The sequence below is a fragment of the Buteo buteo genome, chromosome 16 (assembly GCF_964188355.1).
Source record: "Buteo buteo chromosome 16, bButBut1.hap1.1, whole genome shotgun sequence".
Taxonomy (NCBI): Eukaryota; Metazoa; Chordata; class Aves; order Accipitriformes; family Accipitridae; genus Buteo; species Buteo buteo.
The window spans coordinates 18,130,791-18,156,365 of record NC_134186.1 but is presented as its reverse complement, the minus strand read 5'-3'; the positions used below and the strand labels follow the sequence as shown (position 1 = coordinate 18,156,365).

Genomic DNA, 25,575 nt, shown 5'->3' with positions numbered 1-25,575 from the left:
TAAGGAAACCCTTGAAATAGATTCTTCATGAATGCTGTTTAAAGATGTCTGCTTTTGCTGACAATTAGATTAAATCTACATTTAAATAGGAGATTGGTTCCTATTTAAGAACAAGGGGATATGTCTATTGATTCTCATCTCTGTTTCACCTGATTAAATATTTTCACGGTCATGTCCAGACAAAAATTTCTGTAGAGGTATTTGTCTATTTATTTTCATATGGCCTGTATTCAGAACATTTAATCTCTCTCAAGTTCTTGGAGGACATGGAAAAAGTGAAAGTGGTGAAGTCTAAAATACTGCACTTGGAAAATACGGTGGAGAAGATGGCTAGAGAAACCTTTTGCTACCTGGAGAAGAGATGTATTCTGCCTTTTGGAGAATAATTGGTATTGGACTTCTCGGCCTTGTGTTGCAGTTCTGTTGAACTCTAACAGGGTTCGTTGTGCACAGCGTTCCTAGTGGAGTAGGTAATTCTCTGGCTACTGAGATTCTCTCATTAACAAGAAAGCAGTGTGAACCATGATGTAGAAAAACTCAGAATTAACTGTTTAGTGGTATGTTTGCCAAGATCTGTCAAAAAAATAAAAGCTTCCATTAGCCCAGTGGTTTCCTTTATTTTGGAGGGGAGCAAGACTTGATTGCTCATGTAATTAAACATCTGTGCATTAATTTTGAAACATGTTTATGCTATGCATTTGATACTATTGGCTGATAACTAGGTGAATTGTCTGCATATGGGATCATATTTATGTGTGAAGCAATATAGAGCAGATGCTATTAATAGTTTGGGATCAAAACATTACTCATAAACGGGGAAACCACAAGTACGTTATTCAGATCATCCCAGACAAGTGCTGGTGCAGCCGTTACACCACGGTGTGAGGCACACATATGCCATGTGAGTGCCTCTGAGTTCAAAGAATGTCTGTTCAAGTTACTCTGATGAGTACTGTTTTCTGTCCCTCACATTTAAAGCTGTTTATTGATAAGGAGAAGGAGAGAAGCAAGGATGAAACATTTTGTGCACTTGTAAAATGTCCTTGTGTGTTAGATTTCACCATCTATCAGGACAAAAAATAAATCTAGCTTCAATGAGCAGACAAAATTTTGGCTTTCCAGTCATATAAAGTAAGGTTTTCTAGCTGGTGTTGATCAGAAACATTGGCATCAAGGCTATTGCTCTCTTAAAGTTCAGAGTAATTCCTGTCTGTGCCTACCTGCTCTCTATGTATGTGTATAGTATAGTCTCTAAACATGTAACTTCAGCTATGTGTGGGCTTATTTTCATTCATTTCACTGTTTTTGGAACATTAATGGTGATATTTTTTCAGCCTTCCTGTCTTCCTGTGTATTCCTCTAACTATTCTTTCTCTGTGAATTGAATTTTTTGTGCAGAATAAATGTTTCTATACTTAGACCATTGATTGTTTGACATAAGTCAAGTACTGCACTTAGCATAACTTTGGGCTTGATTAGCACCTTTTAAGAATGCAACACTAGAAATGAAAGTTTCCTGTCTATGTACAAATGGATACAATTTTCTCTTCACGCTCCCCTGTCAGTATATTTCACTCATGTAGCTGGGACCTCTGTTTTGGATCATGGAGTTATTCTGTCTCCATGCCTGTCAAATACCCAGCCTCTCCAGTAAGAATGCCAGCAAGACAGAGGACAAATCTCAGAATAACTTTTGTGATACCTGCACTTTTTTTCTGGGGAATTGTGGCAAGCTCTGGTAAACAGATTTTATACAAGCTATTGAATTGCTAAGTTGCAGTGTGAAGGAATGAGTACTCAGTTAGATTAACAATTTTGTGGAAAGGGTTACCAACCTTCTGCAATGATACGGTCCTCCTGTTGCTTTTACATAGTATGATATTGAGTTATTAATTTGCGCACAGGACTGGAGAGGTCATCTATTCTGGAGCAGAGGCGAAAATAATAAGATATTTTTGGCCTAATTGTGTTTTCAAGTGTAATAAAGGGCATAAAATTCCTGTTTTGCTTACATGTACCTAATTGTCATTTGTGGCTGTGATGAGCAAGAGGTCTAAAGGCTGTACCTAGCATTTGAAGAAATGTCATAATTACTGTACTATAGCACAAATTTGTAGTTTGAGCCTCAGGTACTGCTGCAACAGACATTGGCATTGTTGCAGGGCCAGCTGGACATCTCTCCTCCTCAGATCCATAACTGTACCCCTTTCTCTAGTTAGAAGCAGGGCCTTTCTTCTGCGAGGGAGGATTCCTTGCCTTGTCCAGCTCTTGGCTTGGGTCCTGGGCAGTAGACTACTCTGTACCATCCCCACTCATCCGAAAAACCTAACTGGCTTGGGCATTTGTGGTTCTGCCTTCTGGGACACTGATCAGCTGTGAGTAGATTGGACAGTGTTTGTCAAACCCACGTTTGGTTATGTTCCTTAGAAAACTTTGAGGGTTTCTTCTCTTGAGCTATTATTTCACCTTCTGCTTAAAATAAATCTCTGAATACGTCATGCACTTAATTAGTAAATTATTACTGAACAGCTGTATCTGTTCATGTATAGCTGTAGCCAATAGCAGATTCTTAGGAAAGGGTATAATAAACAGACGAATATAAACTGATCCTTTTATGATACACTATCCCAGCTTCTGAAAAACAGCATGTTAGGGACTTTCCAATATGAAGGTTGTACCCAGACAATTGTGTTTTGTAGCTCTTCATGGTCCCCTCCTCTGTGAATTTGTCTAATCCATTTTTGGAGTCCATTTTAATACTATTGGTCTCCTCAGCATTCAGCAGCAACTGAGTTTTGCATAGCATGAGAAGTTCCTCTGTTTCCTTACTTTAAGTCTGTTGCCTGATAATTCAGTAGGTTGCCTTCTAGTTCTTGTGTTAGGAAAACCAGTGAATAATCACTCTATATTCACCACCCTCATAATATCCATATTTTATAGGTCTATATTGAATTTCCTCTCAAACATTTGTTTTTAAAGCTGAAAAGTGATTGCTGGTCTCTCTAGTGTAATTTTTTTTCATGGAAGCCATTCTGTACTTTGGCCCTTTATATCTTTGGCCATTATTCTTATATTTTGTGAGTTTGATAAATCCTTTTTGAGACAGGGTGACCAGAAATAGTAATCAAGGTGTAAGACGTGGAAATTTTGTACAGTGCTATAATGCTGATTTTTGTATTGTTCTTTCTGATTTGCAGTAAGTCCCAGCTTCTAAGTTCAAGAGCTCTGTCTGTCTCAAGCACCATAAAGTAGCTGAAATGGGGAAATTCTAGAAAATATTCCATGCCATCCAAGGAGCACTCTTGAGAGCACTCTGAGAGGGGCTTCTGTTTTATTCCAATTATATGCAATGGTGGCATTTCATGCAAGACTAATGTAGTGACAGTTCATGGTGGAACCTCTCAACCTCTCCTGGGACTTGATGCATGTGAACTTCTAGGCTCTGACATGCCAGTGCTGCTGTTACTACAGGATTATCAGAGAGAAGAGTTGATCTCAGTCTGCTGTAGGTGGCATTCTTGGGTATTTTGCCCCAACACATTTGTCCTAAGCTTTATTATTGACAACTCTTCCATCTCGGTGGCAAGTGCTTAACTAGTGATTTATTTTGTTTCTTGTTTTTGTTTTTTTTTTCTTTAAAAGCATGTGAAATTTTTGGGAGAGGGGTTGTGGGGCAAAGTACAGGTTTTATTTTTATTAATATTGCACTGAGCATGTTGTGACTACTTAGTGACTGAAAGTAATAATAATTTAATACCCTACCCTAGGACTTAAAATCTGAACTTGGGACCAGGGTGAGTTTGTTGTTGCTGGTTTTTTTTCTAATTACTATTAATTTTAGGGGGATTAGAGGTGAAGGAAGTAATGATAACAGCCTGGACTTTAGGGTCCTGCAAATTCCTAAAGTATCAGACTATTTTTTGACTTTAAAGAATTGAGCTGCTTACAGCACAAATGCGTTCATGCTTAATGCAATTAGATACATTTCCCAGAATGTTAATTTAACAAAACCTTTTCCTTTGACCTGGAAAAAAGGATAAATAAAACATGATGCTGCTTGCTCCATACAATCTCTTCCTCCTTCCGCTTCAAGCGAGCTCCAGTTTATTCAGACAAAATGTTAAGGAAGATTTGGATTCTTTTTCTCATAAAAATGGAAAGGAAATCCTTTAGATTCTATTCTAAAATTGGGAAATATGAATAGGAAGCATGTGTAGACTGTGCTATCAGTGCTGCTGTGTGCGGTGAGTTAAACAACTGGATTGGAGTAGTACATTTGTTTAACCTCCTAGCATAATGAGCTGCCAGGGGGATTGCTCCACTTAATAGCAGCCGTTCATTACTCTGCAACCATTTGCAGCGTGTTATTTCTCTTATAGCAAAGAGAATTGGCGGTTCCTAGTTTTAGCTTTCTTTATCTGTGACACTTAATGTCAACAGCCTTGAGACTTGCCAAAACAATCCTAACAAATCCTAATCCCAGTGTTTCAAGGTAAGTATTTGCTTCTCAGAATTCTTCTGTATTAGTGCTGCATGTTTACACTGCACCTTTTTAAATGCAACAGTGATCAAAGAAATATTTGAACTGAACAATATGTTTATTTTTTGTTCTCTGAAGGCACTTTGCATGTTCTTTCTTCTTACCTTTCACTACCATAGCTATGAAATTTGTGGTAGAAGGCATTTTGGGGTGGTGATGCTGCTGCCATTATATTATAAGGACCATCAGACCAAAATTAATTATGAGACAATGAGAATTCCACTTATAATGACACAGATGTAGTTCGATGTGCCAGGCTGTACATTAAAATGTCAAAAGTTTCAAAATTAACCTACAGCTGAAGTCACCCTCTACCCAAGAGCATAATTAATGCTTGTTGTTGTTCAAAGGGTGCAATGTAAAAGTAATAGAGCTTTTATAAAACAGAGATCAATTCTTTAAAGGCATCCCATTTGCAAAAAGTAGCTGAACTGTCAAGGGAAAAGAGAAATTTTTGCTAATGGCAAAAGAAATGATTATTTTAGGGAGTGAATTAATAGGCTATTAATGAGCCTTGTTCCCAGTGCATTGTTCACTTCACACTTGACAGCAGTTCCATGGATCAGAATGGAATGTGTCTGTTCTTAACTGTGAGTTTTAATATTTTGCACTGAAAGATCATAATGTTGCTTCATCATTAAAATAACCACAAAATTAACTTTTGCCCCAAGGGAAAGACAGATGGCAGTTTGATGGCCTCATTATTCTTTTTTCTTTTTAACAAGAGTAAGGTTTTATATTGGCTTATATAATCTAAAAAGATCTCTGAAGAAACTGATGCTAGCTAGAAGAGTAAAAAAGATACAGCCATATAATGCAATTGAATTTCACCTTTCTAAAAATTTTAGTTATGACAGTCTTATGCATGTGTCTATTTCTTTTTTTCTGCAGTAGGAGTTGTCCCAGCGACTACTCCCAGTAAGTAAACTTGTCTCACCGAAGCCAGGAGTAATCCTACCATTGTCTTAGTAGGGCTAACATTTTGCCTGCAGTGTATACAGTTACACACAGTCGGGTCTTCAGAGGGTCAGATCTCAATATGTAATAGATGATGGCACGTTCTCGTAACATAAGTAAAGGAAGATGCGTGTGGTGATTAGAAGTGAATAGCCACAAGGTCTCCAGTTAACTTGCTATGCAGCTTTGGGTGGTGTGGCGACCACATGTGTGCCTCAGCATGCCCATTTCCAATGGAGCACAGCATTACATAGTTCCTATTGACTCAGACAGGAATTTGTGGATGCTTTGTGCTTTTGAGAATCTGGCTAAATAAATATCTAACTACCTTACAGGGACTTAATTAATGCCCACAATGGACTTTGAAATAAGGGGAAAGGCAAAGCTGATTACAGTCCATCTGTTCAGTTCAAGCACGAATTCTGCTTATTTGTTATATTTTCTGTAAGTGATATGAGAACAATTCACATGCTCATTTTGTCATCTGAAAAAGGCTTGTGATAAAGAGAGTGATGGAATGAAAAGGGAAATGTGTACTCGATAGGCCACATTTGTCACTGCGTAGGCAGGAACCCGTCAGAAGCAAATTATGACAGCAAATGAACATTTTGATCTTTGTGGACTTCTTTAGGATGTGTGACCATGAAAGCTGGATTCCTTTCTGACCTACATATATTCCTTTGGTTTGAAACCTAAGCATTCTTAGGAATGCTCTATCAGACAGAGTATATGGAAGATTGTGCCTCCAACAATGCATTTCCTCATTTGCTGTCTTCTAGTTTTCAGCTCAAATGTAAGGTAGAAAGAACGTGTTTGACTAGTTCCAGCTGGTTCCAAGAAGCTATTATAGCTCAGACAGCTTAGATTCAGGGACATTCATTTTCCTCAAGAGGAGAAAAATGGCCAATACCCTGGCTGCAGAGACCCAGTACATTCTGGGGTGCCTTCTACATGGAAGGACTGTTTAAAACAGACTTACTAGAGCACTGTGTGGTAGAATGGCACAAACCTTCCCTAGTGCTGCAAAAGAGCTGACCTCTTTCTGTCTCAAATGCAGGCTATTTTGTCTCATCAAATATAAGTGGTCACTGTTCAGGCAAAGCTCCTACTGTAGCGTGTATTGCAAATTGAGGAAAAGGAAATTAAATTCCATCCTTAGGTGGGAATTAATGTCTGCGGGCAGAGTGTTCTCTTAGCACACAGGTGGTATGCATTGCAAGCAGAGGAATTCAAGACTGACTTCTTTGGCATTATGTACGATTTACACAGGCACAACTGACAGCTCAATCTAGGCTACTGTCTTTACCACTGTTGGATTAAGATGGACAAAGGTATCAAAATCCAAAATGGAGTAACAGTTGAGAAAAATACTAATTAAATCTAGGAAATGGGTTCTGTCTCAGATTTACTTCTAAGTCACAGGCCCCTAGCAGGAAAATAAGTACAACAATGAAATTAAACTCTAATTCAGATGCAATCAACACATTTCTTTTGTCTTCATTTATATTATGAGTGCTACTTACTGTACTGTAGTCAAATGAAAAGGATTTATTCAGTCAGTTATCAAGGGTGAAACACCAATGAACTGTGATGAAATAAACGGAAAATTACATATTCAAATGACACAGATCTGCATACTTCTTAAGACTGCTTATATTTGCTTCATATGGATGCTAGAAGAGTCCTGATTTCAGTACAGTCACACATTCCAGGAGTAAGGCAGCTTAAGGAAGTCACCTAGATGGGCGGATTTGCTTTGTTTTGCATGACAGTATTTCTGTGGTTTTGACAGTGACAAATCATGAGACAGTAGAAAATGCATGTTGCTAAAACTATTTCAGTGACTTTGGTAAATACTACTTTTCTTTGGAAACTAGACATGTACATCCTTTCCTCGTTAGTACATGTAAGATGTTTCTGGATTTATACTATGATAGTTAAAGGGCAAATACCTTAGGTTTTAGTGGGACAGACTCACTAACTAGCATAAAGTTTTCAGCATCATTAACAGTAACAATAGGTTCATCCACTTGTGTCAGATCTGAATAGTATTTCTTCTGAATCTTTCTGAATAAAGTGATCTGATGATTTTTGAATAAAATGATAAAATTTCTGATCTGAATCTTATTTCTTCTGCAATAACTTAACAGAAGCTAGGAGGGTTTATATCAAGGATTAATTTAGTACGATATTCTACATGCTTAGATTTCCCATTCTTCGTAGGGAGTTAAAAATCAGGATCCCTTGGTCTGATCAAAGGAAGGCATTTTTTGTAAATCACAGAATAGTCTCCTTTTCCAGTTTTCAGTTTTAATGGTAGGAACTCTAAAGCTTTTGGAAATGGTATAAGATTATAGTAGATACTTTCAGGACCGCGTGACACAACTGGTTGATTATGTATAGATGAAACAGAGTATCTCATCCAGTATAGAAAGAACAGTAGCATTTTGCTGCTGAAAATCTTATTAACATATTGGGGTTTTTTTCTTTTTCTTTTCTTTTCCCAGCATTCAGCATCCTTAAACATTGTGGGCTTTTCAGACGGTTTAGAAATGGAATTACCTTCCACAAGGTTATCTAGCTTGGCCGATCCACAGACGCAAGGTGCAGCCGCTGTAACACTTGGCCTGTCCCCAAATGTGCTTTGTGACTGTGATACTCCACCAGAGTCGGTGTCCAGCTATAGCTTGGCGTTGGGCAGAACTCCAAGTGACCTGAACCCTGGGGCTGCCACTGGCCTTGCACCAGGTGATGCACTCCAGGGCAGCACAAAGTTCAAGGTAGGAATCACTAAAACTCCTCTACTGAAAGGGAGTCTGCTTTCATTGATAGTACATATTATTAGTCAGTCGGTCAAAGGCAGCTATTTCAGTAAGTAAAGTTTTCCTTATCTGGTATTTGAAGACTCATTACAAATTATTTTCTTAAGATGGAAAGAAAGAAAACTATTAATAAAATTTGATTATTTTTTTTTTCCCTCCCCTGAAGCTGGAAAATGAAGACTTCAATCCTGTAGATCATCCTCTAGAAAACAGCTTGGCTACTGCTGGGCAAGATGTAGTTAATGAATTAACTCTTTCTATGCAAAAAGTGCTGGAAGAACCTATTAATCTTTCAATCAAAAAATCTCAACATTGCACTTCTCCTTCTGAGCTGCTCAGCAACACTTCTTTCCTGCCTGTGAATGCCAGAATGAGACAATTTAGAAGCAAAGAAGGTACCAGGCTTTTCATTATTTCATTTAGGGTTTTGGTCTATCTGTCTTTCTTAACACTGTGCCTTGCAAGCATTGCAAAGCAGTATGCTTATTAATGTACTTACATATAAATGTGCTTTTCCAGCAAGCTTCAAATATTATCAGAGTATTTAATCCAATGGAAAATCATGTTTGTTCTCATTTGTGGAGGAAAAACATGGAAATGATATGCCTTGAATTTGTAACATCCTTCATCTATGAACCAGAAATGAGCGTGTCTGTGTGAAGTACCTGGAGTATTAGTTGTCTTAGAAGCAGTCCTGTTAATGAGACCTGCAGTTATGACTATTGAAGAGCTGGTTTGAAGAGTCCAAATTCAATTTAAAAAAAAAATTACTTCCGAAATGTAATGTGCCTTCTGCTAAGTCCTTCACATCAGTAGCATAGCAAATTTTTGTTAGGTTAATATATTGCACAGTGTGTGCTTTTGCTTGGCTCTGTCTACTGTGGAACACTCCCTTCAGCCAAGGCCTATTTCCTCAGCCTTAATGGAGTATTAGACCTTACTTAACTCTTTTCATGGGCAAATTGCCAGCATCCTTGTGCTACACTGTAAAGCCTCATTCCTGCAAACTCTAAAAGTCAATGGGACTATTCATGCAAGCAAGGGATTGCAGGATCAAGCTGTTATCCTGTGACTTATGCCAATATTTGGCTGGTTTTCTCTGTAAAAGATGAATTAATATTTCTATCTCTATGCTGTATTCAGAGAATTCTAATTAGTACAAAGGAGGCCTAGCTCAGTGAGCCAAGGAAATGTATTTGTCTTCTCTTAAATGTACTATGCCAAATTGTGACTATTATGCCACAATCATTTGTGTGAGTTGTAAGAATCGGGCACACCCCTAAAAAGCTGTGCCTCAGTCAGGCTTAAGTGTCTCTGAGAGGAGCAGCTTTGTAGTATCTGGTTTGGGCTGTGTGACACTACATACAGAAAGCAGCCCCAACATACAAAATCTTACTATAACAGATGCTACAAATTTGCTCTGTGCAAACCACAGGTCCTGTTGTGCAAGAGGATGGAAAGACTAGAGTGTTGAATTCAATGCTGCTCCCTTCTCACAAGGAAGGAGCAGGAGTGAGCAATTCCCATCCTGCTCTCACTGTTTAAAGGTGTACTGTGAGGGGACACCTGAGGAGATACAGGCACCATATGCAGTGTGCACCAGTGGCAGAGATTAACTCTGTTGCAAAGGCAAACTTGTCTTTGCTAGTGGTCTCAGTAGGACTTACTGGCTTCAGCAGTTGCTGTGCTGCCCAACCCCACTGCTTCTGGTATATATCTCCAATGATGCATCCTTTTCTAAAAGAAAATCTAAACATTTCAGCTTAATTTACAACAAAATACTTCTTATTCTAGCCACAAGGGATGTGCTAAAAATTGTACATTATTTCATCATTTTCCCTCTTACAGACACTTCTCTTCTTATCATGGCTTGTGTAAACATCCCCCTCCCCCTTCTCTTTCCTAGACTAAACAAATCTGATGGTTTCAGACTCTCTTCATGGGTCAGGGTTGTGATTTCTTAAACCCACCTCCTTCCTGCTGCGCTATTCTGGGTTCTCTGCAATTAAGGATTACTGCAGCCAAAGGCAGTGCTGCAGCTGAGGCCTCTGGGATGCCATGCAGAGCCAGGGTATCAACATCTTGTGTTTTACATTCCTCACTGCTGGTAATACACTGCAGGACAGCATTCACCTTTTGACTCGCATGTAGTGAATGGACCACATTAACCCTTAGTTTCTTCTACAGAACAGTTCCCTAGTCAGTTATTTTCCTTTGTGATTACATTCATCTGATCCTTCATGAGCATAATACTTACAGTTACCTCAATTCAGTCATACTGATTTAGGAGATTCTTTTTCTTTGATGTATTAAGATCACTTTTTAATTATAAACCTTCTCCACAGTGTTTGCAACCCCTCTAGTGGTGTTTTCCACAAATTTTACAGGTATTATTATTTCTTGAGCCAAGTTGCTGATGGAGGCGTTGATTAATATTAGGAACCCAGCACCACTAGAACATCCTCTGGTTTGACAGCATGCAATGAGAGCTGCTCCTTCAGCTCAGTGTGCTGTCACCCTTTAGTAATTCTGTCCAGAGCCATGACTATCACCCTTCACCTGAGCAACAATCACAAGCGAATACTTTAGGAGTGATATGAGATGCACTTTTCCTTGTCAGTCTTGATTGTATTGTGTTTCCTGTGGGCTGGGAACAATAGAGTATCTTAGAGGCACGTTGCTTTCAAGCTATGGGTTACGTACCACTGACCTGAGCTAGATTTTCTTTAAAAACCCATATTTTCCTGGCACTCATTTATCTCCAGATAGCCATGATATTTGGTTTGTTTTCTTGTCAGTATTGTGTCAAACTGATTCCTAACAAAAGGAGTTACTATGAAATTTGAAAGTGGACTGGTATTTATGAGGGTATCTACTGGGGCATTCATCTCTACCTCATCCCATTTCTCCAAAGTTGTTTCGTTACTCTTGCGCCTATTATCAGTCAAGAGCTACAGTTACTTGCATAACAGATAGTTTTGAATTCATATGTTTATATGTTACATACCTTGGAGGATAGAAAGGAATCATATACAGTGTAGCTTTCATCCCCCAGTGGCAGATGGGAGACACAGCTTCCTTCCTGTTTTCAAGTAACCAGAATTATCCAAAGGCTGCTTAGCATGGAGCAGGAGACTGCAGAGACTTCATGAGCCTCAGGGGTTCAGACCTTAGTAGGTCTGTTTTTTTCAAGTGAAGGCTGTATAGCAAAGAGGATTACTTATGTTGTTCCATGTATATGGATGAAAGTGGCTTGGCTGTGTACATATATAATTCCCCGGGGAATGTAACCATTTTGACAAAATATTTTGGAAAGGCTCCTCATATTCAGTACAGAAGCTGTGGTTAAAAGCAAAGAGAAAGGAAAAGACTGTATCCCAGAATAGAAAATAGCATACACATTTTCTATACATATAGATTAAATGATTCCATAATTCACTTATTATATCATATTAAACACCAATCAGAAGTACATGAATATCGAAGTACTTTCTACCCTAATCTGACTCTGATATTATAAATATTTTATTCATTTTCTTATCTTCTGTTCCAGATTCCAGTAACTGTGAAAAGGAACATTTTGAAATGGATATGAAAAGCAATCAGGATGTCAGGTAACAGAGTCTTTTTTTATACAAAAGTACTGGCCATGAAATTTTATGCATGTATTTAGAAAATTTGTCATACTTAATGATAATGGAAAACTTAAAAAGAATGCAAGATTCCTTATCAATAATAACTATGAAAGTTGTAAAGTATTCTCTTTAACTTGAAAACAACAATTTAAAAGAAGTGGTGAGTTCATGTATTTCTGTTATTCTGTGTAATTTTCCAGAATGAATAAGTATTTGCAAACTTATCTCACTTGAACAATTAGAAACTGTTTAGCCCCAATTAAACCTAAAAAATATAGTGGGAACAGGATTAACATTATCTCAACAACCTTATAAAGTATTGTTTTCAGCTACTGCTGTGATAATATTTTGAAGTAAAGTTGATGAGGTGCTGTGTTCCTGCTTGAAGCCAGCTACACTGAAAAATATCAAGCATGACTTAAACTGGAATAATTAAAACAGAAATATACAGAGCAGGACAAAGTTTTAGCACAGAAGTTAGTAATGCATTTACACATATGATTAATTTAAAGTGATTGCACTCACATTTCTTAAAGAATTGGCATGTGAAAAAACATCCAGATTTTCAGCGTTTAGCCAGCAGAGTCACAGTTACAAAGGGAAAGGAGCACAAACAATAGTGTGTGAAAAATGTTGAAACTCAGTAGGGAGGAGAATTTTGTGGAATATGACTGAATTTAAGCATCTGTCATTTTGATTGTAGAGCTGGCCCTAAGGAGCAGAAGATCCCCTACGTGCGACTGGAACGTCTGAAAATATGTACATCAGAAGCGGGGGAGCTCCCAGTGTTTAAGCTCCAGCCACAGGACAATGAGCAGGAGGGCAATTTCCTCCTGATAACTGAATGTGGGACCCAGTCTTCAAGTATGTCTATAAAGGTGAGTGGAATTTCCGTGAGGCTTTACCTGCTTTCTCCTCTTTATTTCACTGGCTTGTACCCACAGTTTCTGAAAGTTATTATACACTAAACAAGTCTGTTGATTTATTCCACCCTTGGAAACTTCTGTGATGGGTTGAAGTAATAGAGAATGCAGCTTTTAGTTTGCTGTGTAGCTCCCTGATACTTCAATTTCTGAGAAGTCTGTCTCTGGGATTGGATAGCTGTAGTGTTTTTGTAATCTAGCAAACAACCTGGCTCATCTGTCTAGTTACAAATATAGTATAAATAGCTTAAAACTGACCTGAATGCATATTTGAGTGATAGAAACTGATTCCAGAAATCACAGTGTAAAAGATTTTTAAAAGCTTTGTATTCTGTTGCTTCATTGGAGTCTTGAGTGTGAACTTTCCACAGAAGGAAATGGGAATTTCTGTGGGAACAAAAAACTGTACTTTTTGTTTGTTTGTTTGTTTTGAGCTGTTCACTGTAAAATTTGCAAATAAGATTGTAAAGTATCCTGTTTCTATCATCTGTGATATGAAATCTGTACAGCTCTCTCACAGTGCTATTACATTGTGGTATGTGGAGGAAATGGCTTGACCAAGGTGACCTGGCCAGCCAGTGGCAGGCGTTGAGCTGAGCATGGGCCTGCTGAACTCCAGTGCCCTCTCCAGTAGAGTTCACTGCAGAGAAACCATTTTGTCTGCAGATGACTACTGCTGCTGTATGCTTATATACGGAAATGATGGTTGTGTGATCCCAGATTTTTCTTCCTTCAAGATAAATAAAGATGGTCCACCTGAAGGACTGAAATCCAAAGAGAAGAACTCAGAGGACAGAAAATTTCTCATATCCCAGGCTGCAGGACAGACACAATCTCCTCCTGTAGATAATCTGTCTGTTGATCAGAAGCTCAGCAATGGCATCTCCGCCATGAAAAAACCTCCAGTTACTCAGGAAGTCAATCCAATTGAAAATGAGGATTTCTGTGCTGTGTGTCTTAATGGAGGAGAACTGTTGTGCTGTGATCACTGCCCCAAGGTCTTCCATCTCTCCTGCCATGTTCCAGCCCTGCTCAGCTTTCCAGTGTATGTATGACATTTCGCTAATATGCTCAGTTTCTGCTTACTGCCTTGGGGCAGAATATATCCTCGGGGTTGTATGTGTCAACCTTACACAAGGGCAGGGACTGCATCTCTCACTTGCCTTTTTTTCTTACTTTTCTTGTAAAGGGGAGAATTGTCTTACACACTAGGAACTAGATGAATTGTTAACAAGAACTGTTTCCAGTCATGTATGCCCTTTCTGCAGTTAGCTGGCCAGTACAACAAAGGAGGTGGCAGACCAGAGCTTTAAAAACATTCTTACGACACTGGAGAAAAATAAAATCCTATCTCTCATGTAACAACTGTGGTGTAGATGTCAGCTCTTCTCTGCAAGAACAGTGACTAGCACAAAGAAAGGGCAACCAGTGAGTTCCTATTCAGTGTTCTACCCAGTTTTATGGGAAATTTAGGATTACTGGGGCTTTTGTGGAAATGTTTAGGACGTTGGTTTCCCTAAGACATATCTTCTCTAGCAACTTGTCACAGATGAATTGTACGTAACAAAGAGACAGAATGAGGTGTATGTCCACATACCAAACTTCAAAGTTGAGGCTGAATGATGTGCGTTACTGGTGGTGTGTAATCTAAATTCTGTTACAAATCGTTATCAGGTGGGACCAAAGGCTACTTCATTTGTGCCAAGCCCAAATAACTGTCTCAGCTGAGAAAAATACATTGTCAGATATTAGTTTAGAGATTCTGGTTTGTTCTTTCTGTTCAAAAAGCAGGAATTTCCATCTTTTGGCTTTTTACTCTTTTCTCTAATAGCCAAGTCATTATTAAACATCTAGTTTCAAAACAATGTGAAACCCAGGTTTTCCTTTTAAAATAAACTTCCTAGGCAAAGTTAAATTATAAGGAAGTAAATTAATTTCCTTAGATAAAGTTCTGTAATCATAGTTATTTAATATACCTTAATCTATAATTATTCAGGCCCTGATGTTGCAGAAGTTGCATCAGTGCCTTTATGAAATTCTTCAAGAGGTTTCTGAAAATGGATCTACTGGGAAGAAAACTTATGCCCATGCAGAATTATGTCTTTTTGGTTTGGGGACCTGTGTACTAGCACACGTTATGACCATTTCTGATAATGCTGATTTCTTAGATAAATATGTCAATTATCATACCAATTGATAATAAATATATCAATTATCAAACAGATCTGGTTTTGTCTTATGATCCAACTGTTGGCTATTTTTCCTTAATATTTTTTTTAAAAACAGCACTTGAACCAATGCAGGTGCACACACTGCCGGTACATGATTTCAAACACTTAGTATTTTGTCTTTTTTTCTGTGACAGAAAAAGTGCAATGAGTAGAATCTGAAATTATTACACTTCTAAAGATTCAAATCTCTTGAAGAACATCTAGTACAATGGGCTTCAGATTGCCTGCTATTGTACTACTAGTTAAGGATGAGACTTGTTTCCAAATACAGTGATTTGTGAGCATTGTTATTTGACAAGGTTGCTGTCAAGTTTCTGGCTTCTTGTTTGGCAGGGGAGAGTGGGTGTGCACGCTTTGCCGTAATCCAGTGAAGCCGGAGGTAGAATATGACTGTGAAAACACACGCTACAGCCAGAGCTATAATGCACAATATGGCCTTGATGACTTTGACCAGAAGGTGGGAATAACTATATATTGTACTATTTAGAAAAGGACATATCTCAGCATGAGGCTCTGCCTTTTCATTGGAAAGATGACTGTTTTGACTTGGTTGCCACTTGAATGTTTCAGAGAATAGTAAATACAACAAAAGCATTGTTAGTAACTTGTTAGTATTCAGTTACATCATTCTCTTCTATGTAGACATCGCTGTTCAATTTTAAAATGAATGACATATTTTAGAAAGACAAAACAGGCAGATCTGGAATTCCTTTCTCCTTTGAACAGGGAAGTCACACTCAGCAGCAGAACAAGCTTCCCTGAGTCAACTTTGCCTGGCTTTCTGCCACTGAATCTTTTTCCTTTAAGACTTGGCACCTTTTCAGGCATCTACTTAGGCCAGTTGCAACAACATTTTTTGTGATGCAGACACTTTTTGACTTTTGGTTGTATTGAAATCATTATACGGTCTTCTTAAGCTTATCTCTTTACATCCCCATTATCAGTTTCCTCTACCAAATCTCCCATGAAAATATGCTTTTTCTTAAAGTCCACTTGGTACTCAGAAGCCATGAGTTCCAAATAAATGTCCTGTGTATGTTGGTGACAACTGGACAGGGAGGCTAAGTCTGCACAGCTGAGTGCACATGCAGAGTTGGTCCTGCACAAATGAAGCCTAGAATAAGGCATTGGTCTAGTCTGGGCACCATACATAAAGACAACAGCAATGGTTCTTAGATCACTGGGGCCCCTTGGCAAGGCCTATGAGCATAGGAACAGCACTGCTCAAATTCATCCATGCTGTTTCCAGACCTGAGCTACTCTGTCCATAAAGAGCTGGACATAACTTCTTGACATTGATGTGATCCCTGTTTCTACTGAATTGGGTACAACTGGCCAGAAATAGTTGGGATCTTGACTAGTGAGGGTCTATTTAGAAAATTGATTTGATTAGAAATTCCATTGCTTGTGAGCAAACATGGCTTATAATGTTTTTGTAGTGCATTTTTTTGCATCAGTGAAAAAAAGCAAAGACAAGTATAAGTATTTTACAAGTTAATGATGATTAAATGGAATTGTTTTCATACAGTACTACCAACTACATAACTTACATCCATTTGTATGAATGGATAGGAACAGTGTGAAACATTTTCCATTTAACTGTTTCCACACTGTTGCTGCTGTTCTTTTAGTCAAGAGCCAAGGAATAGATCTGGAGTGCAGAAAGGAAATAGTAATAGCAATGAATCCCCAAGAGTTTCCAGGAAAGCTACATGCATACACAAACTTTTACCTAATGTTTCTTTTCTTGCATTTCTTGACTATCCTCATTTTCAAAACTATGAAAATGTTATGAGGCAAGAAGTCCCCCAGATTAGAGTGAAGTGTGCCATTTTGCATCAGAAATGCACAGACTATGTGAAAACTCCCCTTGTTGTTAGTTTGATTGATTAACTAAGGACAAGAATGAAACTCACTTGTTTTGAATTTAAATATATTTCAAATTTGGCTTCTACAGAAGTGTGAAAAGCTGGTGCTTTCCCTGTTCTGCAGTAGCATGAGCCTCCCATTCCATGAGCCCGTCAGCCCCCTGGTAAGTACTGCACATGCATGGGTCAGAGGGAATCCAAAGAATACTGTGGCACACCTCGCAAGTTTCTCCTTTGTCTTTTTGAAAGATATTCATTAGCTTTTTTTTCTGAACAGTATTGCTTTGTGGGGAAGGGTGGGTGTTTCCCTCTTGCCAAGTGCTTTGAAGGTGCCAGGTCAGAGGCAGGTAAATGCTGGCCAACGTTCTCAGGCCAGATTTGGGTGCCAATTTAAGATGCTGGTAGGATACTCAAGGTATATGAGGGGTTCCAGTGATTAAGAAGGTTGGCTTGCTGCATACATGGAGGATGTTGCACTGCTGTAAGAGAGGTCTGCTTTAGACATAAAACTGAACTCCCTCTTTTCTGGTGTTTTACACCAAGGTGGTAATGTGACTGTGTTCAGGGGAAGATGTAGAGACTGCTGTTTCATCCATGTACCCAACATTTTCAATATTAACTGGCTATTTTAAGGAAGATGTAGTTTCATGCCACTGTAACAATAGAACACAATGTGAAATAAGTTGGAGGAGGAAAATGAGAGGAAAAAAAAAGGTTTTATGTGAAGGAATAGTCCAAACAATAACATAAAAAATATTCCACCTAATAAAGCTTGCCATGAACTTATGGAACCCATTATGTAACAAGTAGGTTTTGACCCTGAAAGATTTAAGGAGTGGGATATCCTCGTAGCTGGTGCCCTTTGAAAAAGGCTTTTGTTGAACTTTAAAGAGTACATAGTAGCATATTTTTAGTCACTCTTGGCAGACTACTTCCCACAGTATTAGCTGCCAGTATCTCAGGACATTGTTTTTATAACTGCTTGGGGGAAATGTTAGCTAATTGTCAATGTTACATATATTATTGATTATGGTTAAATGACAACATTTGTATCTGGGGATCAACTTTAGAAAGTGCAAATAGCAAAGTAGTCACTGAAGTGTGCTATATTCAAGATTATTCTTGCAAGCAATATGTTTTTAATCAAACCAAAAGGCACCCAGGAAGATGACGTGCAAGTGTAGGCACCAAAAGACTACAGCTCTCTTCCCTGATGCAAGGAATCCTCTGCAGTGACTTCTGTCCAAACTTGGATAGAAGTCAATGGAGAGGAATTGTTCTAGTTAAAAAGGTTACATACCTGTGTTTTATTCTTATTGCAGGCTCGGCATTATTATCAGATCATCAAAAGGCCAATGGATTTGTCAATCATACGAAACAAGCTGCAAAAAAAGGACAAGTCCCACTATTCTGCACCTGAGGAACTTGTGACTGACGTGCGTCTCATGTTTTGGAACTGTGCAAAGTTCAATTATGTAGGTTTCTAATATGCATCGGTGGGGGGATGCAAACCAGAGGGTTGCTCTTTCAAGCTGTCACATTGGTGTAACTATTGGTTCCATTGACATCAGATATGGGATTGGGATAAATAGAAGTATTAATCAGTTTTACTCTTTGGAAATGATATATATATATTTTTAAATGACAGAAATAGAGTTATATATGGATCTGACAACTTGAGATATGTAAGGTTCTAAAATTAAAGAGGGATATCTTAGGAGGCAACTTTTTGGAATGATGCTGAGTTTGCTGTGAGAAGCCAGTCAGAGCCAGCAAAATAGCTAGGGAAAATTCAGGTGCATAGAAATTCCTAAGCAATGATGACTGCTATTCTTTCTAGTTCACTGCACATCTCTTTTTCTTAGAGGTGCAGGAATGTGTTCCTTAATAGCAGCATCTGCTTTTTACTTACATTGTAAATGCAGAGGGACTAATGGGCTGTAGAAAGTGTGCAGGAGACTAATAGAGATGCAGCAGACAGAACCAAGGCGAGACATTAGGGTAGGGTAGTCCTTTGGCTTTGATCCTTGATGATGTCTGTGTGTGGTAACACTGAATGGTTATGTATTCTCTTACAGCCAGATTCAGAGGTTGCTGAGGCTGGACGATGCCTAGATGTATTCTTTGAGGGCAAACTGAAGGAGATTTATCCAGATAGGCATTTTCCTTCAATGCAACAAGAAGACTCTGATTCTGAAGAATTGGAGAGTCAGAATAGCAAAATGCCCCCCCAAGATTTTCAGTGGCCATCATATGGACAGGACTGCATTCAGCCTAAAAGGAGACGGCGCCATGCTGTAAGATTGCAAAAGCAAAAGCATTTGGTTGCAAAGTGGCCATCCTGCTAATTCTGTTTACAGCTACTGATGGGAAGTTTTGACAGGGCTGTGTGGGAATACTGTCAAGCTTCTATCGCAGAGATGTGATCAGTTCTACAACTTTATGTCAAGATCCTCTGAGTGGAATAAAATGTCAGTTGTGTATAAATGTGTGAGCATGAACAAATGAAGTCTCTCAGGCCACACAGTTACCTTCCTAGCAGAAAACTCTGTCAAGATTTTTAAAAAGACTAAGCCCTCTAGCTATTCACTGTTTGTTTCCTTTGTACACAGGGAAGTGAAAAAACTAAAAAAATGTTTCAGCCAGCTAACAGCCTTCCTCAGGTATGACCTCCTCAAGATACGAGAGTTGCTATGAGGAATCCAGCAGCATAACTGACAGAGTTAAGGTGTGTGGGAGGAAAGCAAAGCACTTGGGCTGTTTATTTAAGCTCTCCTAATCTGCTGACCATATGCCTTATTTCTAGATCTTGTGGATAGATAACAGATCCAAAGTGTTTGAATCTGGTAATATTCAATCTGTCAAATCACGTATATGTTTTCCAGTGTTTACACTGAAGTGCTAATATTTTGGTGATAGGTAATGATGATTAATAATAAAAGTAACATGCTAATAATATCTAATACTGCAGTACCGTTTTATAATCTGTTCAACATGACATCTCTATTTTATAGAGCACAGGTAACCATGTAATAATCTTGCAACCTCAGTGTGAATGTTGTCCACGCTTTGTGGTAAATTCAATGTGTAGTCATAAAAGCGATAATCCTGTTGTCTTATTCAATGATTTTTCTGGGAGTTTGACTGCGCAAGGCGTATGAGATACAGTCTAATGTGATTATCTGATTAGCTGTTTCTTTTGAAGCAAAGCATTTTCATTAAATCACGAAAGAACACGTGTTAATAGTGCTAATACTAGGGCTCTGTGTGAGCTGTTCCTGAGTGCATACTGGATGCTCTGTTTGCAAGGAATTATTCTTCTGGCATCTAATTCATTCTTTGTAAAGCAGTGTGGGATTTCTTGGGTCTCAAACAGAATTTTTATACAACCCAAGCCAGTTGTTTTTCTTTAAAGCAGATATTGGAATTCAGTAAATTAACTATGAAAGGAATTACATGGTTATAGAAGTGCCTATAAAATAACGTCATATATTCCTGATTTTCTCTTTACTTATTTCTTGTAGTTGTGATTACCAACAGTACTAGAAGATAATGATAATGTGCATATGTAGAGACTCAAACAGAATGAAAGGATGTTTAAGCTTTTTTTTTTTCTAAATTCCACAATGTATTGGCAGAACACCACCGAGGGCCAGAAGAACAATTTTAGAGTTCACTTGAACAAAGGGTAGCATGTAATTGTAAAGGCCGAAGGGTGGGATACGTAACAAGACATGACACCTGATCAGAGAGTGATGGTTTGCAAGCTGCTTCCCACCTCTTCCAGAAGCAGGTGAGCCAGATCTTTGGGTGGCCAATGCTTTCTTTGTGTGTGTGAGGGACATCTTGCTCCTTAGAGCTATGCCCAGCACTGTAAAGCTGGGCTGTGGTCTGGCTTTGAGAGAAGGGCTGTTGTAGATCTCAAACACGGTTACAGATCCTAAACACAGTTACAGTTCATTTTAATTAGGTTCCTGTAAATAAAGATGATATTTTCAGCATAGTTTGTATGGGCTATTTGGTCTGGTAACCATGTATGTTATTTTAGATGACACTTTAAAGTAAAGGTTTATATATGAAATAATAAGATGTGAATGTTATATTCTACTGTCTATGTGACTTACTGTTTGCCATTAACTTGGTAGTGAACTAATGTTTTCTTTTCTTTGAAGAAATGAAAATCTGGATCTTATAAGCTGACTGGAAAACTGTGAGATGAAGGGACAGCCTTTACATTTTCTATATGTGAATTCCTATATGTATGTTTTCTGTCAAACTCCTGTTCTCAAAACAGTTAAGTGTCTTGGCACAGGGAAAGGAGTGCAGGTTTGTAACTGAATTAATCACCCTTATTTCTTCTACAGTTATCACCTTTTCTCAGTTGGTAATTCCTCCACCAAAGACCTATCTTCTACCATTAATAGCACAAAAATGATATGCTGTATAGCCTTCACCTAGGGGCAAAGGTAGAAATGGGAGAGACTATTGACAACTTCCTCTTTTCCTGGAAGGGCAGAGTCAACAAGAGCCTACTTCTATTTCTTAAAGGCTGTAAGTTTGTTAATGGTACCATTAGCTTTGGAGAACACCTGTTTTCATAAAATTTATCCAGGGTATATTATAGCTTTATTAAAAATAGAAGTGTACTAGTTGTCATCATATTTAAGATACCCTTTGGATGTGTGCTGGCAGGACTCCATGACCTGAGCACTCTTAAGGCTAACTTCGTTTTGGATTACTTCTCTAAGACATAGTAACAGTTAAAAAAAATACTTGTAAACATCATGTTATGTTGGTAAGCAGAACAAAAACTGAACTCGTACGTATGACTTTGCATACTTTGAAACACAAATCTGTGGGTCAGCAACTTCACAATACATTGCATGTTCTAAGAACATTATTCATCTCAGACATTGCCTTAAAATTGCTGGCTTGTGATGTTTCTGCTGCTGGATGCCACGTCACCAGGGCCCGTAAATTCCTGGGGCGTTTACTCTGTTGAAGTCCAATTGCACACTGGTAATGGGACTGACAGGTATGAAATGAAGGTGCTCTCTTCTGAAATCTAACAGCCCACATGACCCAAAAGAGAAGTGATAGGTTATGTAGTTCCTTTTTCTTCTATCACACAGCCCGTTTCACAATTCAGAATGTGTAGGAAAGTAAGCAAGGAGGAACCGCTGAAGTTTTCCACTGGAAGTAAGTATAGCAGAAACAAATGCCAGAAACACTATGGAAACCCCAGTGAATGCACTAGGCTCCTGCAAATGCAACCAAGGGCACAATTTTCCTTTTGTCTTTAGTAATGGGTTACATGTAGAATGGGAAAATCCTCTTCATGCTTAAGCAGTTGGAAAAGAGATTAATTACACTTCAGTAACAGGTCTGTTGAAGAGGAAATGACAGCTACAAATTTGACTTTCATTCCCCTACAGACAATTTCAAAGACATGCTTCCAGTATGATTATAGCAGAATGGCATTAGAGTTATTACAAACAGGTATTTACAAATTCAGATTATCAAATGACTGCATGTTTATATGTGTAATGTGCTTTGCTGAACAATAAAATATGTGAAATGTATTTTTGCACATTTTGAAATTTTTGATCCAAGTACATTTGCTTTCAATTAGTATATGGATTCTATAAATATCATTTAACACTTAGTAGCTAAAAGTTGTTGATAACTACCGATGGCAAAGTAGAATGGTTACAAAAGCAGCTATGCTAACACAGGAGATCAGCTTTCTATTTGTACTGGAATTTTCAATACCAAGTAGATATCTTGCCTTTTCATTTTTCAATTAGTGTAAGTTAGTGAGACCCAAACATGCCATGAACAAGTAACAAAAAGTGTAGTTTAAATGTATGTATACATTAAAATGCCAAGGAACATACCACTTACTAGTGAGATGAAAAAACTATTGCAGTGTATATAATCAGAAGGAATCAGAAAAGATATTCTAAAATTGAAAATGCTCGAAATTGAAGAATTACAGAATAATTTTTTTTAAAAAATAGAACAAAAATATGCTGTTGGCCAAAAGTCAAACAGGCACTGCAAATGTTTTTTTATTGTTATTGGTTCCTCTCAGTTTGGTTTACAGGACTATAAAACTATCAGCAGCGACTTTCTGACCCAGAGGCCTACTGGCTTGAGGGCTAAGGAATCCATCTTTCAGGGTTACAGCTGTGCTGCTCTTCAGACGTAATTAAGAGAGAATTTGTAGATGGAGGTAACTTTTCTATTGTATAAACAAGAAAACGTAGAAAAAACTTCTGGGCATACAATTTCTTCAAGTGTGAAATACAGGCGATAGACTTCAAGGGTAAATACCAGCTGAGTTTCTCTGACTTTAATTAGATATCAATAAGATAATCTGAGAGAAAATAAAGATAGGCAGTGGCTGTGGGCTAAGGAAGTTGCACATCTTTTGAAGCTGTCTTTGTAGATCAGGAGCAAGAAGTCAAGAGGTGGAATGATTATTTGTTGAGAAATGTTACCCCACTGTCTGTTCCTGTCCTCTAGTAAATGTTTATGAAAGTGCATTTTAGTGTGTAGTTATGTGTGTTTTCATGAGAGCACTTAGTATGTTAGTAGTATTTGGTCTACTAAGTAGACTTTCGTAGAAGTTTATATTAGGCTACGTAACAGTAGGAATATGGTATTTGGGTGGCTTTGTTGTGAAAAGTGTTCAGTGTGATGGGAGTACTTACTGTGGAGATGAGAAATTGCAGTGTTCAAATCTGTTGTCAAATGTCTAGCTCCACTTGCTCCATTTTCATTCCAAATGTCTGAAAAAAAGGCTCTTGAAAGATACTTTTCAGATAACTTCTTCCTGCATAGGATGTAATTTGTAACAGATTCCCTGTAAATTCTATCTCACAGTATATTTTCGCTGTAGAAAAGTCCTTTTTAGGTTAAGGAGATAAGACATGCAAGTGTTTTTCCCAGAGCAAATAGGGTAGTGACTGAAGGTCAGGGAGTATTTTATTGCTTTTAGAAAGTGTTTGAGATGGTTACCAGTTTTATGGAAGTAGCAACACTGATTTATGGTTGTGCTGTGGATGTTAGTTTGTAAGTTACTATTCTTGATCTTGATTGTAGCACATAGGACAATTATGTCAGTATGGAAGTGTTCCAAAGGCAGTCTGACACTGAGGCAATGCTTATTAGATTTGTTGTGAAAGTCAGTGAGGGAATCCAGGTTTCCAGTACGGATGATAGGGATGTCACTTAGTTATTTTAGGCATGACATAGATGCTATGTTCCTAGATGGTCTGTGCTAAGATGATATATCTGTCCTTTATTCCAACATTCCTCCCTTACCTGATACACCTGATTGCTTGCTACACTAGAATGACTTTTTGACAATGTTTCTCATTAACAGTCCTGAGTTCACTTTAGACGGGGGAAAAAAAAGTATTTTTATACAGTAACATTTGGGCAGGAAATGAAACATACTTTAATAATTTTCCTTGTTTGCTTATTAGCCTGCTCTTGCTTCTGATGAAGTTAGTAAGAGCAGGAATGGTTCTTACACGTCTTTATAAATTCAGTACTTACTCATTATTCCACGATATCCTGCTCAAGGAAAATGTGTTGGTGCTATTTCATTTTTTACAGTAGACTTCCTAAAGTTTCTTGATGTAGTTGCAGGTATGGGACAAACAGGGAAGTCATGAGATGCCTTATGGGATATTACAGTGAAAACATTTTAAAATATTCAAATCAGAGCTAATGTTTGGATTGCACCTCTGAAACAGTGAGATTTGCTCCTGTGGATAGATGTTATAGACTTAGCTGGTTGCCAGGTCTTGTGCTGACTGCCTGCACTGGGCTGAACTTCTCTCCTGGCTGAATGAACAAACACAGCACCTTAATTGTGTTTCAAATGTTGAATTATACTCGTAGAAACTCATAGAACTTAATCTGGTTTTGTATTTGGCCCAGCAAATGTCAGCATAGAGCGATCATGAAAAAGCAGCAGAACACGGCTATTTTCAGACATTGAAAGTAAACCAGATAAACTGTGTTGTAGTAGGAAAGTTAGGGTGTTGGAGTGGTGGGATATTTTATGTAGTCATTTCTGGATTGTACGGTAATTTATAAGTCAGTGTGTTCATTCTATAAATAATCGCATTTTTGCCATTTACTACACATTTAATGTTTCTCGCAACAGCATTAAAACAGACTGAAATTTAAGTCAAGGAAACAGTTTATGCACATGTCTATACTATATTGCATAGTCTGTGGTGCATAGTGCAGCGCTTCTGAATTTACACATCACTGGGCCAATCTAAGCAGTTCTCTCCTGCAGCCAAAGAGCAAATGGAAAACATCCTTAATCTCCAATAATGAAAATATTAATAAAATGAGATGATAGCTATATAACTATGCAAAAGTTCTGTAAATCAGAGAAATTAAACAAAAACCTTATAGGATATTTTATTCTATGGTATAAATAAAGAAACAATATAGATCTTAGATAAAGTGAAAATCAATTCAAAATTCATCCTTATGTCCCACCCCAAACCCTGTGCTGCATCTTACACATAATTGTAAATACCTCAGGCATCTGCAGTGCAGTATATTAACA

General features: G+C 38.1%; 1 protein-coding gene across 1 annotated transcript in view; it reads left to right on the top strand.

Moving 5' to 3' along the window:
• Positions 1-19,645, top strand: part of TRIM66 (tripartite motif containing 66) — a 51,318-nt gene extending 31,673 nt beyond the window's left edge. The window contains exons 11-20 of the mRNA XM_075047068.1: positions 8,005-8,277; positions 8,486-8,714; positions 11,873-11,933; positions 12,658-12,832; positions 13,615-13,922; positions 15,442-15,565; positions 17,066-17,140; positions 18,299-18,451; positions 19,055-19,273; positions 19,589-19,645. Coding sequence (XP_074903169.1) covers positions 8,005-8,277; positions 8,486-8,714; positions 11,873-11,933; positions 12,658-12,832; positions 13,615-13,922; positions 15,442-15,565; positions 17,066-17,140; positions 18,299-18,451; positions 19,055-19,273; positions 19,589-19,645 — 1,674 coding nt within the window. The remainder of the gene's footprint in view (positions 1-8,004; positions 8,278-8,485; positions 8,715-11,872; positions 11,934-12,657; positions 12,833-13,614; positions 13,923-15,441; positions 15,566-17,065; positions 17,141-18,298; positions 18,452-19,054; positions 19,274-19,588) is intronic.
• The last annotated feature ends 5,930 nt before the right edge of the window (positions 19,646-25,575 follow it).